This window comes from Rana temporaria, chromosome 3, assembly GCF_905171775.1.
Source record: "Rana temporaria chromosome 3, aRanTem1.1, whole genome shotgun sequence".
Classification (NCBI taxonomy): domain Eukaryota; kingdom Metazoa; phylum Chordata; class Amphibia; order Anura; family Ranidae; genus Rana; species Rana temporaria.
The window spans coordinates 396976838-396992613 of NC_053491.1; the positions used below are offsets into that span (position 1 = coordinate 396976838).

A 15776-nucleotide genomic window follows, 5' to 3' on the forward strand; every position below is an offset into this window, starting at 1 on the left:
TGTCCCAATCCACCGCCGTCAGCAACGAGCTGAAGATCGTCAGGACTAATGAGAAGGAGCAGCTGCAGGGTCTCAATGACCGCTTTGTCACCTACATCGAGAAGGTCCACCACCTGGAGCAGCAGAACAAGTTGCTGGAGACCGAGGTGACCTTGCTGAGGCAGAAGCAGTCAGAACCGTCCAGGCTCAGCCAGATCTTCGAGCAGGAGATCAGGGAGCTGAGGTCCAGGCTGGAGGAACAACTCAATGAGAAGGACCAGGCTCAGCTAGACTGCCAGCAGCTGGAGAACCTTGCCCATCAGCTGCAGGAGAAGCTGGCCCATGAGACAACCAAGAGGCAAGAAGCCGAGGAGGTCATGAAGGACTTCAGGAAGGATGTGGACCAAGCCACCCTGGACCGCCTGCAGCTGGAGAAGAAAGTGGAGTCCCTTCTGGATGAGTTGGCTTTCCTGAGGAAGGTCCATGAAGAAGAAGTGTCCGAGCTTCAGAGTGCTGTGACAGAGGCGCAGGTGGGTCCTTGGGGAAGGGCAGGGGGGTCCTTGGGGAAGGGCAGGGGGGTCCTTGAGGAAGGGCAGGTGGTCCTTGGGGAAGGGCAGCCTTGAGGAAGGGCAGGTGGGTCCTTTGGGAAGGGCGGGTGGTCCTTGGGGAAGGGCAGCCTTGAGGAAGGGCAGGTGGGTCCTTTGGGAAGGGCAGGTGGTCCTTGGGGAAGGGCAGCCTTGAGGAAGGGCAGGTGGGTCCTTTGGGAAGGGCAGGTGGGTCCTTGAGGAAGGGCAGGTGGTCGTTGAGGAAGAGCAGATGGGTCCTTGAGGAAGGGCAGCCTTGAGGAAGGGCAGGTGGGTCCTTTGGGAAGGGTAGGGGTCCTTGGGGAGGGGCAGGTGGGTCCTTGAGGAAGGACAGGAGGTGCCAGGAAGGGCGGTGGCTCCTGCAGGGATGGGAGGAGGGGGGAACATGAGCATCTGTGTGATGAAGGTCCATATGAGGGCACTCCTGAGTGATTCAAGTGGTTTAAGCTCAACACACAGGTTGCATTCTAATTGTACAATCTCTTTTATATCTACCAATACTTATGTGGTGCAAGAGCCTGATTGATTGGATACAGCTTGATTGGATTGTTTGGGTTTGTCCTCAGAGGACATAGTTTGGTAAATATAAAGTTGATTGTATGGAGATTTTACAGTCATATTCATTTTATGAGGTGTATGGTGACCCTTAGTTATGCTTCTGCTTTAAACCTTTAATTTTCTACATGTTACATTAATATTATCTGGACTATTTAAAGTTGAACTCCAATAAAATTCTGCAGTGGGGCTGCACCTCTATACTGCAAGGGTTGATTGCGCCTTTAGGTCTATGGGACATGGAAAATAAGATTTACCAACCAGATCCTCCATAATGATAGATACGTCCCCACAGCATCTTTTCCTCCATGCCCCTGTGGTCTAGGGTCCTGATGTCATCAAGACTGATGCAGGGTCCACGCCAAAATACAGTGCACTGCTGGAATATGGGGGCACCGTTTACCAGGGAGTGGATGATTGGGTAAATAAAATGATTTTACTTTCCCCTAGACCAAACAAGTAGTTAACTCTTGCATTGCATCCCACTGCTAGGGATAATATTTACAATCCCTGGAGTTGGTCTTTATGCTGCATATTATTTGTACCTACAGTCTTGAAGGGGTTACCTACATACGTTGAACATGTCTTCTAGGGACACCCTCATATGTTATATAACATCTTTGCAGATTTTCCAGACTTCGGCTTTAAATACGTATTTTTGTATTATTATTAATATTTAAAATGGACAGAATTATTGTATGTGCAGTGGTGAGTCTGGTGTTGCACCAAAGACAGTGAAAGTAACATACACAGATTCAGCAGTAAGGTCCCCCTGAATTTTTTATACAGGATTTTTATAGCGCCAACATTTTGTGCAGTGCTTTACAAAATAAAAGGAGACAGAATGGTTACAATAAAATTTGATGCAAAAGAATCAGCTTGTGAGAGCTTACAATCTAAAAAGGGAGGGGCAAGTGACACAGAAGATAATGAGATGATGATAATGATAAAAGATAATGGAATGGGCAGATCGGGAAAAAGTACAGTTTATTAGGTGGAGTGGGATAGAAAAGATAGGCAGATATTAAAAAAAGTAGCTAATACTCTATATTTATATCTACATTTATTTATATATATATATATATATATATATATATATATATATATATATATATATATATATATATATTGTACCGGAATAGTCCTTTTGCCCTTTCCATTTCTTTTGGGGTCTTTTGGTTCTTGGGGTACCCTGAGCCCTATCTCTATCTAATCAAGTTTTGGATGATGGTACTACTATTAACTCTATGATGTGTATTTTACCAAAGAGGCTAACAATTAATCTATACTTATATCTGTATGCAGACCAGACATGGTAAAACGAAACAGGTTATGCTGAGTTGGGCTAAAAGAGAGAAAAAAAGCCCCATTGGTCAAAAACACTTTCTCCATAGAAGCCATGGTTTCCATACATTGCACCATGGGCGGACTGACCATTGAGGCACTCGGGCACTGCCCGAGGGCCCCATGCCACTAGGGAGCCCCATCAGGGTTGCCAGGCTCATTAAAACCAGGGACAGTATGTAAAAATCTGTGTTTTTTTTTACATCTATCCCTGATATGTCCAAAACCGACATGCTTTTGATGTGAAAATCCTGAGATTTTAGCTGCCCCGCCTCTGTAATGCCTCCTGGCTTGGTGGCCATCTGTAAGCCTGGGGCCCCATAATCTTCTATTGCCCGGGGGCCCCATGAGTTGTCAGTCCGCCCCTGCATTGCACCAACAATGTTCAACATTTCTATTCAGTTTGTAATAAATCACAGTTGAATATTAGTCTGTATTTGTACTGTAGACCAGCGGGTGTTCCATTTGTCCCAGGAGCAAATAAGCATTTGCATGCTTCACCCACTACCCAAAAATGAGGAATAGACCCAAATGCAGATGCCTTCTTCCCTTTTAAGAAGGTTCTACTGAACTTACTGTATAATAAACTGAAATACACAATTGAATAAATATAGAATGACATGTCGGTTTTTATTGCGAAATATGTCCGCTAGCATTAGCGTATTGTATACAAACTGCATGTGGTTAATACATTTAATGATAAAAATAAGCATATACATTTTTTTTTTTTAATTAATTAACATCTTTATGTATATTTTTCTGCAAATGTACAAGTAGACCAAGTTGTCCAGTGACAAAAAAGTGACAGTAACAGGGTTTGAGGCAAGCTATAACATTGGCCAGAGGTGCTAACAACATTCAGCTTTCATTCACATGGTTCAGATCATCTCTTTAGAAAAAGATACTGGTCCATATATATGTTCAAGAACCCAGAGAGGTAATGGTCCTTTGATGCTGCATGTCATTTTCTTCTACAACAGCCTTAAAAAGGGTTCCCCGCATATGCTGAACATTAGTGGGGAGTGGCACTCTAAAACAGCCACGTAAGGTGACGTCTTCTAGAGACACATTGGCACCACCCCTACAGTTATATAATATCTCTGCAGAAACCCTGGAGCAGATTGTACATGTGTACGGCTATTAAATATGGTAGAAAATGTGAACTTTTCGTTGACGGAAGTAGAATTAGTTGCATATCAAAGTGTTAAAACATTTACTGATTATTGGTATACTGCATATTTCCCCATCACCTCCTTGTCGCAGTAGGTTGGTTTTGCATTGCCTTGGTGAGATCTACTAACCATACTAAATGCAGTTAAAGTTGGCTCAGGTTTGTGAGATTTTATTGAATTCCATTGCAGGATAAAGCTGACAGTAGCCCATTGGGAGAGGCTGATTGCAGCGTTTCCATCGATTGGACTATTGGACAGGGAGCAAGAAAAATACTGCTAAGTAATCACTGGCAGTATTCCTTCTAGAAATTTCTCTCAGTAAAGGTGGGATAAAGGAGTAGTTGGATAGTTTCATAGTTGCACACAAGTGGGCAGGGGGTCTTCATTTGAATTTATTATAATGGCATTATTACCAGGGATAGACAAAATCCCTATTGCTTTCCCCTCCCAACTACCGGACATCTGTCAGCCAATAAGCACCAAATAGAAGTGTGGTCAGATGGCTATCGGGGCTGCTATATCTATGCGATCAATGAAATAGTTGTAGATGCAGACCTATCAGATGCTGTTGATTATGTAAATATAGCCCTTGGAAGACATTGACCAGAGCATCAATGTGATTGATGGAGGAAGCTCTAGAAATCAGCTAGAGCAGCACTTAAGCTTGAAAACAGGCATTTGCAGTCAGTGCCGGGACAAAGTGATCTGGCAAAATGCACCAACCCCCCCCCCCCCCCCCGATGAGCTTTGCATGTCAGCAAATATCCCCCCACAAAGAAATAAGCACTGCATGCTTACCCCCTAAGGAAATATCCCCCCTCCTCCCAGTACAAATCTGCCCCCTGCTGAAATCCCCCTCCTCCTACAAATCCCCCCAGCACAAATGCCTCTTAACATAAATCCTCTACCCATATAATTTCCCCTCTGAGTACACCCCCCCCCTCCTTTTAGGCACAAATTCCCCCCTCTTACCACAAATCTTCTTTCACTCCCAAGACAAATCCCCCTAAATCGCCATTCTTAGCACCCCTCTTCCCAAATGTTTCCTCCTAGAACAATGCAGCACCCCCCCCCCCCCCTCATCCTCACATGATACCACAGTACCCAGGAAAGATCCTCCTCCTGCCACCCCTTGTTCCAACCCTGTTTGCAGTACTTGTGAGCATTCAGTACCCATATTTGGATATCTTGGTGATCCAACATTTGAACCTTAATTAAATGTGTGCTGTAAAAAAAAGGGGATAAACTGTCACAATATTCTATGCACCAAAGGATGTAATTTTGTAGCATACATACATTGAGACAATCTTCAGGAGAGAAGATATCTGAGTTGGATAGAATCGCAGGTGCTAAGTAATTATCATTCAATGCACCGTAGATGTTAGATCCTTGGGGGAATATGCCAAAGATATGGTCTATGGGATCATTGAGGGCTCCAGGCTTTATAGGTCTGAGCGCTTCTATGGGATCATTGAGGGCTCCAGGCTTTATAGGTCTGAGTGCTTCTATGGGATCATTGAGGGCTGCAGGCTTTATAGGTCTGAGGGCTTCTATGGGTTCATTGAGGGCTCCAGGCTTCATAGGTCTGAGCGCTTCTATGGGATCATTGAAGGCTCCAGGCTTTATAGGTCTGAGCGCTTCTATGGGATCATTGAGGGCTCCAGGCTTCATAGGTCTGATCGCTTCTATGGGATCATTGAGGGCTGCAGGCTTTATAGGTCTGAGCGCTTCTACGGGATCATTGAGGGCTGCAGGCTTCATAGGTCTGAGCGCTTCTATGGGATCATTGAGGGCTGCAGGCTTTATAGGTCTGAGCGCTTCTATGGGATCATTGAGGGCTGCAGGCTTTATAGGTCTGAGCGCTTCTATGGGATCATTGAGGGCTCCAGGCTTCATAGGTCTGAGCGCTTCTATGGGATCATTGAAGGCTCCAGGCTTTATAGGTCTGAGCGCTTCTATGGGATCATTGAGGGCTCCAGGCTTTATAGGTCTGAGCGCTTCTATGGGATCATTGAGGGCTGCAGGCTTTATAGGTCTGAGCGCTTCTATGGGATCATTGAGGGCTGCAGGCTTTATAGGTCTGAGCGCTTCTATAGGATCATTGAGGGCTCCAGGCTTCATAGGTCTGGGCGCTTTTATGGGATCATTGAGGGCTCCAGGCTTCATAGGTCTGGGCGCTTTTATGGGATCATTGAGGGCTCCAGGCTTCATAGGTCTGGGCGCTTCTATGGGATCATTGAGGGCTGCAGGCTTCATAGGTCTGAGCACTTCTATGGGATCATTAAGGGCTGCAGGCTTTATAGGTCTAAAGCGCTTCTATGGGACCATTGAGGGCTCCAGGCTTCATAGGTCTGAGCGCTTCTATGGGATCATTGAGGGCTCCAGGCTTCATAGGTCTGAGCGCTTCTATGGGATCATTGAGGGCTCCAGGCTTTATAGGTCTGAGCGCTTCTATGGGTTCATTGAGGGCTCCAGGCTTCATAGGCCTGAGCGCTTCTATGGGATCATTGAGGGCTCCAGGCTTTATAGGTCTGAGCGCTTCTATGGGTTCATTGAGGGCTCCAGGCTTCATAGGTCTGAGCGCTTCTATGGGATCATTGAGGGCTCCAGGCTTTATAGGTCTGAGCGTTTCTATGGGATCATTGAGGGCTCCAGGCTTCATAGGTCTGAGCGCTTCTATGGGATCATTGAGGGCTCCAGGCTTTATAGGTCTGAGCGCTTCTATGGGTTCATTGAGGGCTCCAGGCTTCATAGGCCTGAGCGCTTCTATGGGATCATTGAGGGCTGCAGGCTTTATAGGTCTGAGCACTTCTATGGGGTTATTTAGGGCTCCAGGCTTCATAGGTCTGAGCACTTCTATGGGATCATTGAGGGCTCCAGGCTTCATAGGCCTGAGTGCTTCTATGGGATCATTGAGGGCTCCAGGCTTTATAGGTCTGAGCGCTTCTATGGGATCATTGAGGGCTGCAGGCTTTATAGGTCTGAGCGCTTCTATGGGGTTATTTAGGGCTCCTGGCTTCATAGGCCTGAGCGCTTCTATGGGGTTATTTAGGGCTCCTGGCTTCATAGGTCTGGGCGCTTTTATGGGATCATTGAGGGCTGTAGGCTTTATAGGTCTGAGCATTTCTATGGGGTTATTTAGGGCTTCAGTCTTCATAGGTCTGAGCGCTTCTATGGGATCATTAAGGGCTCCTGGCTTCATAGGTCTGAGCGCTTCTATGGGACCATTGAGGGCTACAGGCTTTATAGGTCTGAGCGCTTCTATGGGGTTATTTAGGGCTCCAGGCTTCATAGGTTTGGGAGCTGTTGTGTGGTCATTAAGGGCTCCATAAGTCTGGTTATTTTATGTTGCAGCAGCTATATTGCTATTAATATTTTTCCAGTTAAACTCAGAAATAAGTTAAAACTACACTTATTCTTTAATGAAAATTAGATTTAGAATTTTATATCTTGAACCATGTCTGCTGGTCTTAAAATTCTGGTGTAAAAGCCTGCATGTATGTTGGTTTTATTTGCCCCCAAAGGAAACCTATTACACAGTGTTCAGACTTAGATGGTAGCTTAGATGCCAGAAACCAGGAATGCCTTCTATTTTTTGGGGATGGTGATAACATGGCACTGGATAGATTTAACTTCATAGACAACCATCTATGGTATAGAATCCAATTATGTATTTGTTGCGATACTACTTGCATTCACTTACCTTGCAGTAAATCCTTTCAAGCATAGAATAAAAAATAACCCCATAGTGATCAAAGATTACCAGTCCTGGCCATGACACCAGGAGGAAATGCCTGTATGGAATGTGTTACTATGAGTAATGAAGTAGGTTTACCATAACAAGTAGCCAGTGACAGCTCTTATATAGGTGAGGCGGGCCACCCGTCACATGACCCCGCCCCTTCTGGTCCTGCAAGTTAGGAGTCTACTGTAGATATGAATGTGTATTGATCAGTCATTTAAAATGGGTTGTATTGATAGTGATAGGACAAAAATCAGACATTAGATGCTGATATTTTCACATGTGCAGGGAAATGTTATGAATGAAGTCCAGTCAAACAAGAATTTATTGTGTATGGAAAGTCAAAACTTTTTTGTTTTAATTTCAGTTAGCGTGAAGAAGGGTTAGAACCCCTCTCAGTTTGCGGTCTGAATTTGTATCTGCATCATACTGTTGTGAAGATCTACATTTTTGAGCTGTCACTAAAATAGGATTAGATAATAAATCTAAGAAGCGATTTTCCCCTTGCTTTGGATAGATTTCCTCTTGTGTCTACAGCTCAGCAAATGAGGGTAAATCTCTCCAATGGGACATACATGGCAGAAAATCCTCTGGCTACTTTAACCATTCCTTACTCTTTCCATAATGAAAAAAAGTTGGGAATTTAAATCTACTTTAGAGAAAACATCATATATGTTGGAATGTAAGTAGAACGTAATGAATATGGGTGGCTTTACATATCAAAGACACTAAAGGGCTCCCATAGGAAATCTACAATGTGCCAGTCAAAGCAGACCATGGCACAGCTGCCTAAAGCTAGAAATGTTCATTAGAAAAACAATAAAAAAACAAAAATTCAATTGTAGGTCTAATTTGAGTGCAGGAAATAGTGTCCCAGTTGTAAAACATTTGTTTAACTAGTGTGTAGACATCAGTCAGTTCTATCCAGTTATTACACTTGTTCCACTAATAATATTATTATTGTTATACAGGCTTTACCGTATTTATCGGCATATAACACGCACAGGCGTATAACACGCACCTTCATTTTAAGAGGGAAGCTTCAAGAAAAAAACGTAAATTTTAAATAAAGAACTTTGAAGCAAAATAAGGGTCAGTCCCCATCAATGCAGCCTGATCAATGCCCATCTGCAGCTTCACAATTACCCATTAATGCAGCTTGATCAATGCCCATCTGTAGCCTCACCATTGCACATCAATGCAGCTTGATCAATGCCCATCTGCAGCTTCACCATTGCCCATTAATGCAGCTTGATCAATGCCCATCTGTAGCCTCACCATTGCACATCAATGCAGCTCAGTGGCGGCCCGTCCATAGGGGCGCCCGGGCGCCGCCCCCCATCCCACAGTCAGTAAAAAAAAAAAAAAAAAAAATATTTTTTTTTTAAATCTGTCCCTTTAAGAATTTTTTTTTTCCCAAAAAAGGGCCTTATGGGCTCTATGTCCGCGCGCCGGACGCCGGGAACAGTCCTGTAGGAGTAGCGCCACGTCTGTGCAATCACGGGATTGCAGACGCGGCGCTACATTGGCACAAAAAATATGCCTTTGTGGCGCTCTCCATCGCGCCATTTGCTTCCGGCGCGATGGAGTGTATAGTTATGGCCGGGCGGGTGCATACACTGTCTGTGTGCACCCGCCCGTCTCTGTGCTCGTTCCGACGTCACTTGAAAAACAGGAAGTGACGTCGGGGCAGCTCGAGCTCAGTGCGCCCGACCGTGGACGAGGTAAGCTTGCCTGTCTCTACTTCGGCGGCCGCTTCACAGCTGCATCCAACCCCTCCCGCGATTTCCACAAAGTATGTTCGTATTCGGCGGCCGGCCCCCCCTCCCCCCCCCCCCCCCCGCTTATTCAAAGTTTTTTTTTCAATTGATTATTCGGCGGCCCCCCCCGCTTATTCAAAGGCTTTTTATTGCATTTAATATTCGTCATTTTTTTTATCTAATATTCGGCGGCTGGCATCCACCCTCCACCCCCCCTGCTTAATCCAATTTCTTTTTTATATACAATGCCAGGCAACAACCCCCCCCCCCCCAATCAATGTTTTTTTTTATTTAATATTAGTTAAATATATTAAGCTTATTAACAATTTATTTTTTATATTTGATTCAATTTAGCATTAAGTATAAAAAAAGTTTTTTTTTTAATAACTGGGGGGGAGGGGGGGGTGGTCTGGTGGGGTAGTGTTACCGCCCGCTGTAGTGTTACTTGTGCTGTAATGAATTTTTACATAGAAAATAAATGTTGTTAAAGCGGGGGTTCACCCTATCGACAGGAAAAAAAAAAAAATTTTTTCTTTTACCTTTAAATCAGGCACTGTAGCGCGAGCTACAGTATGCCTGTCCCGAATTTTTTCCCCCCATACTCACCTTGTAGTCGTCCATCGAAGATACCGGGGAATGGGCGTGCCTCTGGAGACGGAGGATGATTGACGGCCGGCTCTGGCGCGTCACGCTTCTCCGGAAATAGCCGAAATAGGCTTGGTCTTCACGACGCGTGCGCATAGCCTGTGCGCACGCGCCGTGAAGAGCCGAGACCTACTCCGGCTGTCTTCGGGGAGAGTGACGTGCCAGGGCCGGCCGTCAATCATCCTCCCTCTCCATAGGCACGCCCATTCCCCGCGGGAGCCGGAATCTACGATGGACGACTACGAGGTGAGTACGGGGTTAAAAAAATCGGGACAGGCATACTGTAGCTCGCGCTACAATGCCTGTCTCGATGGTAACATCATGTGGGTCAGGGTGAACTACCGCTTTAATAAATGGGTAAATGAATTATAAAAAAAAGATTTTTCCAATAACGGTTATTAAAAAAATCTTTTTTTTTATAATTCATTTACCCATTTATTAACAACATTTCTTTTCTATGTAAAAATTCATTACAGCACAAATAGCGGGCGGTAACACTACCCCACCAGACCACCCCCCCCCCAGTTATTAAAAAAAAAACTTTTTTTATACTTAATGTGCAGGGAAAATATCGGCCGTCAACACCACCCCACCCCCCGCTTGCAAATTGTCCTGCGACTTGGGACTGGAAAGTTGCAGGATAAGTTGGACCCGATGATTTCCAATGAGAACTGTTCATATCTGTGCAACTTTGAAGTAGTTCCTGCATTACTTTTGTCCCACTTTGATGTGACTTGAGGTCCATAGACCTCCAGAATACATAGGCATTGCTTCAAGTCGCTGCAAAATCGCACCAAAAAATTGTGGCAGAATCTTGCGACTTTCAGGCTAATGCAGTCTGAAAGTTGCACAATTCTACTGCAATTCTGATGTGACTTAAAGCAATGCCTGTGTATTCTGGAGGTCTATGGACCTCAAGTTGCATCAAAGTGGGACCAAAGTAATGCAGGGACTACTTTGAAGTCGCACAGATATGAACGGTTCTCATTGGAAATCATGGGGTACGACTTGTCATGCAACATTTAAGTCCCAAGTCGCAGGACAAGTAATTCCTGCAGTCTCTGGTAATCTTGTGCAGTATGTCCGCAGTCTCTGGTAATCTCCTGCAGTATGTCCGCAGTCTCTGGTAATCTTGTGCAGTATGTCTGCAGTCTCTGGTAATCTTGTGTAGTATGTCCGCAGTCTCTGGTAATCTTGTGTAGTATGTCCGCAGTGGTAATCTTTTGCAGTATGTTCGCAGTCTCTGGTAATCTCCTGCAGTATGTCCGCAGTCTCTGGTAATCTCCTGCAGTATGTCTGCAGTCTCTGGTAATCTTGTGCAGTATGTCCGCAGTCTCTGGTAATCCTGTGCAGTATGTCCGCAGTCTCTGGTAATCTCCTGCAGTATGTCCGCAGTCTCTGGTAATCTCCTGCAGTATGTCCGCAGTCTCTGGTAATCTCCTGCTGTATGTCCGCAGTCTCTGGTAATCTTTTGCAGTATGTCCGCAGTCTCTGGTAATCTCCTGCAGTATGTCTGCAGTCTCTGGTAATCTCCTGCAGTATGTCCGCAGTATGTCCGCAGTCTCTGGTAATCTTCTGCAGTATGTCCGCAGTCTCTGGTACTCTTGTGCAGTATGTCCGCAGTCTCTGGTAATCTTGTGCAGTATGTCCGCAGTCTCTGGTAATCATGTGCAGTATGTCCGCAGTCTCTGGTAATCCTGTGCAGTATGTCCGCAGTCTCTGGTAATCCTGTGCAGTATGTCCGCAGTCTCTGGTAATCCTGTGCAGTATGTCCGCAGTCTCTGGTAATCCTGTGCAGTATGTCCGCAGTCTCTGGTAATCCTGTGCAGTATGTCCGCAGTCTCTGGTAATCCTGTGCAGTATGTCCGCAGTCTCTGGTAATCCTGTGCAGTATGTCCGCAGTCTCTGGTAATCTCCTGCCCATTTCGAGTACTTCATTACTAACAGTGTCATATTTTAGTTTGTTTGCACCGATCTGTAAGGCTGCGCTATATACCATGATTTGTGATGCTGGGGCTATATACTCTGTGCTGTGACACTGAGCTGTATACTCCTGACATTGAGTGGAATACAGGGGACGGAGTGGTGGATTCTATAAGGGGTGTGGCTTATGAGAAGTGGGAGGGACCAAATGTGGAAGGGCGGGGTATTGCGCCCCCCCATCATAAAACTTCACCAGCCGCCACTGATGCAGCTTGATTAATGCCCATCTGCAGCCTCCCTATTGCCATGAATGCAGCCTGATCAATGCCCATCTCAGGGAGGGGAGTGGGATGAGCGCCATCACATTACATACAGCGAGAATCGCCTGTTTACTCAGCGGCCTCTTTAATACAAAGTCCCACCTCCTGGACCGGCTTTTATGATAGACAGAACACTGGTCCAATGCCGGCCCAGGAGACGGGACTTCCTATTACAGAGGCCGCTAAGTAAACATGTATGTAATCTGACGGCGCTCGTCCCACCCCCCTCCCCGTTTTCTCCGAGGCAGACCAAATTGCAGTATCGGCGTATAACACGCACACACTATCTGCAACCGATTTGCAGGGTGTTATATGCCAATAAATACAGTATATAGTGCCAACAGTAATTGACTTGAGATGAAAATTTCCCCTTCTGGGATCAGGGGACGGTGGTGGATGCCTGCAGGTGGGTCGCTTTGCTGGTGTTAGGAGGAACAAGCAGTTGTGTGGGTTAGATAGCCATTGCTCCCCCTAATATGGATTAGGCCAAATGTGGACCTAGTCAAAGTAGCAGCTTTGGCCAACACCCATTCATATCTTCTGTATGCACTTATAATAATTGCAACAGGCATGGATAAGCTGCTGAATTGGCATTGTCTGTACTGGGATGGCCTATGTGTACAGCTTTGATCAATTGTGCCATCCCCCTGGTTTACTGCAGGAGCCAAATGTTTGTAGTTGGGCCCCCTGGGCATCTACCAGGCATCTGTCTAATGCCTTGTTTCCACTGAACGGAACTGTTCGGGTCAGTAGATTTGGAACGGTTTAGAACGGACCGGTCTATTCTCGTGAGCGTTTCCACTGCAAATCGGTCAGTCGGGGATACAGGATTTAGAAAAAATGCCTAGCACGTCCACCAATCAGTGGAATGTATTGCATCTCCGCCCTAATGGAACCGTTCCATTTTCTATGGCCCCACATCTGAAGCAGGACCCAGAATGGTCCGGTACGGTTCGGTTTCATGGCACACTTTCATAATGGAAACACCCAAAATAGCGTACCGAACCGATCCGCTCAGTGGAAACGAGGCATATGTTAATTTGTGGATGGTCTGGTTCTGCCTTCCCCTCTCTATTGCCATACATGTGTCCGGCTGGAAGAGTCATTTATATAAGGAGCACATTGTAGGCTGCTTATCCTGAGAGTGGTTGAATCATCACCATATGAATTATCACCCCACCAAGTGTATGGGCAGTGCAATGGCACCTACAGATATAAGAGGACGCAAAATCTGGACAGTTTTTGGTCAGATGGGGCTACGTTGGGGGACGTTCATCAGACATTGGCTTTCTGAGATGTTTTTTTCCTGGCTAATTGCTATCAATTTCACCTGAGACAGACCTGTGCTCAAGTGTCCCCCCCCCCCCCCCCCCCGAATTAGACATGCAAGGCTGGGCACCCACCATTTATGTCCTGTAAGCAAACCAACCCATTTCTTTAAAAACTAATATAAATTCAATTACATTTTAACCGTGTATTGACCTTATAGATTCTTTCATGTTGACATATTGATAGCCAGTTTGTATGTTAACTCACATCCAGAAAGTGATTTGACCAACATCTCTGATTAAGATTGTTCATCTTCATTCGGATAAAAAATAAATAAAAAAATTAAAAACACAATAATTTAAGCCTTCTTTTGTTTCTAAAATAAGATGTAATTGGTATGAGAACCTTTTCTCCACTCAACGATCGATTGGTTCCTCGGATGCTCTTAAAGGCTTTATGGATTGGTATTGATTCCAGGGACAAGACCAGGCTGCTTTGTCCTTCAGATGAAAGTACTTGTGTGAAGGAAATCCTGGTCCCCAGTAATTACTTTAATCAGCATGAAACCCAAAAGCAAACAGTTTTTATTTTTTATATTGCAGTTTACAATTCTAAGGCCCTGTACACACGACCGAGGAACTCGACGTGCCAAACACATCGAGTTCCTCGTCGAGTTCAGTGTGGAACCCGCCGAGGAGCTCGGCGGGCCAACTTTCCTCATTGAACAACGAGGAAATAGAGAACATGTTCTCTTTTCGGCCCGACGAGTTCCTCGACGGGTTCCTCGCTGAAAAGTGTACACACGACCGAGTTTCTCGCCAGAATCCAGCTCCGACCGAGTTTCTGGCTGAATTCTGCCGAGAAACTCGGTCGTGTGTACGGGGCCTTAGATGTGATGGCTGTATTTGTTTTCATTTTATGTTTCCTTTCTTCTATTTTCATCTGGTCATCCAGCAAGTCAAGCCATTGAGACTGTAGGCCACACACACACCAGCACCCATCTTAATAACCTATTATAACTGGTAAATAAAGAAACATACACCATTTTCTCTTTTGGCAAATATAATGGCCGCGGTACCTTTATTGGTTTTAATCATCATAACAAAAACCACTTTATTTATTAAACTCATCTTTCAATTTTTCAATAAACACCAGCGTCCTGCCCAGTTATCCAAAACTCGGGCAGACAGTATACACCATTTTATTTAACAACCAATAGTCCCCCCCGGATACCGGGGTGACCCATACCACATAAGAGGTACACGCGACTGGGAAAGGGGGGGAGGGAGCACTTCGCCTGTTGATCTGGTCCAGGGGGAAGAGGATGAGCCCCACAGCAGCTTGATCTTTTATAGGCCCACCTGAGGGCTTCCAGTACCTTCCCTGGGTTCCTATTGGGTCAAACACACCTGTAAGGTAAACTGTACATAATTAAGCAGCCTAGCTATCGCTTAATAACTACAGGTGTGTGCTGGCCACACTCTCAAGCAGGAGGGCCCCAATTAGTGCCCTCCTTTTACATGAGACTGTAGGCCACACACACACCAGCACCCATCTTAATAACCTATTATAACTGGTAAATAAAGAAACATACACCATTTTCTCTTTTGGCAAATATAATGGCCGCGGTACCTTTATTGGTTTTAATCATCATAACAAAAACCACTTTATTTATTAAACTCATCTTTCAATTTTTCAATAAACACCAGCGTCCTGCCCAGTTATCCAAAACTCGGGCAGACAGTATACACCATTTTATTTAACAACCAATAGTCCCACCAGGCGGGCTTGCTTCAAGCCCGGCCCACCCCCACCACCGCGGCCATTTCAATACCGGATTGCAAACCAAGATTAAACAGATCCAAACCTATTTCCGAAAGGTGAACCCCATCAGATCTGTAGAAACCGGGAACACCACCTTCCAGGTCAATATGACGATAAGATAGCCCACCAATGGTGGGCATGTATTTCTCCATGGCCCTATTTACCCTTTTCCTCATCCGCTCCATTGCCCCCCTCATCAAGAGGAGAGCCATGCCAGGCAAGGAACTATTTCCGAAAATATGATGACCGTATTTGGGGAAATAGCATGAAATCTACCAAGATCCCGTTTGATAAAACCTAAAAGATCCACAGTTCTGAGATTCCCTAAATCGTTACCTCCTAAGTGCAGCACCAAGATAGATGGAGGTGGCCAAACCTGCAATAAACGTGACAAATGAAAATATAACTGATGCCATTGGAGGCCACGCACTCCTTTCCAAAGCAACCTGTAGGATTCTGGTTGTAGTGATAAATTACCGTATATGGACGATGAGTCGCTCTCTTATGAGCCCAGTGTATGAACGAATGTCCCAGAATCCAAACAGTGCAATGTAAATCTGAAAATTAAACAAACAATTTAGGTCTTATGTACAATTTAAAGCAATCCGACCTCCACCTCCCCATTTCCTTAATAGCAGACTCTTCCATACCCCTCCTAG

At 45.2% G+C, this 15776-nt stretch overlaps 1 protein-coding gene across 1 annotated transcript in view; it reads left to right on the plus strand.

Moving 5' to 3' along the window:
• LOC120932966 (low molecular weight neuronal intermediate filament-like) overlaps positions 1 to 15776 on the plus strand; it is a 29550-nt gene that overhangs the window by 310 nt on the left and 13464 nt on the right. The window contains exon 1 of the mRNA XM_040345866.1: positions 1 to 509. This exon is cut by the window's left edge and continues 310 nt beyond it. Within this exon, the coding sequence (XP_040201800.1) occupies positions 1 to 509 (509 nt within the window). The remainder of the gene's footprint in view (positions 510 to 15776) is intronic.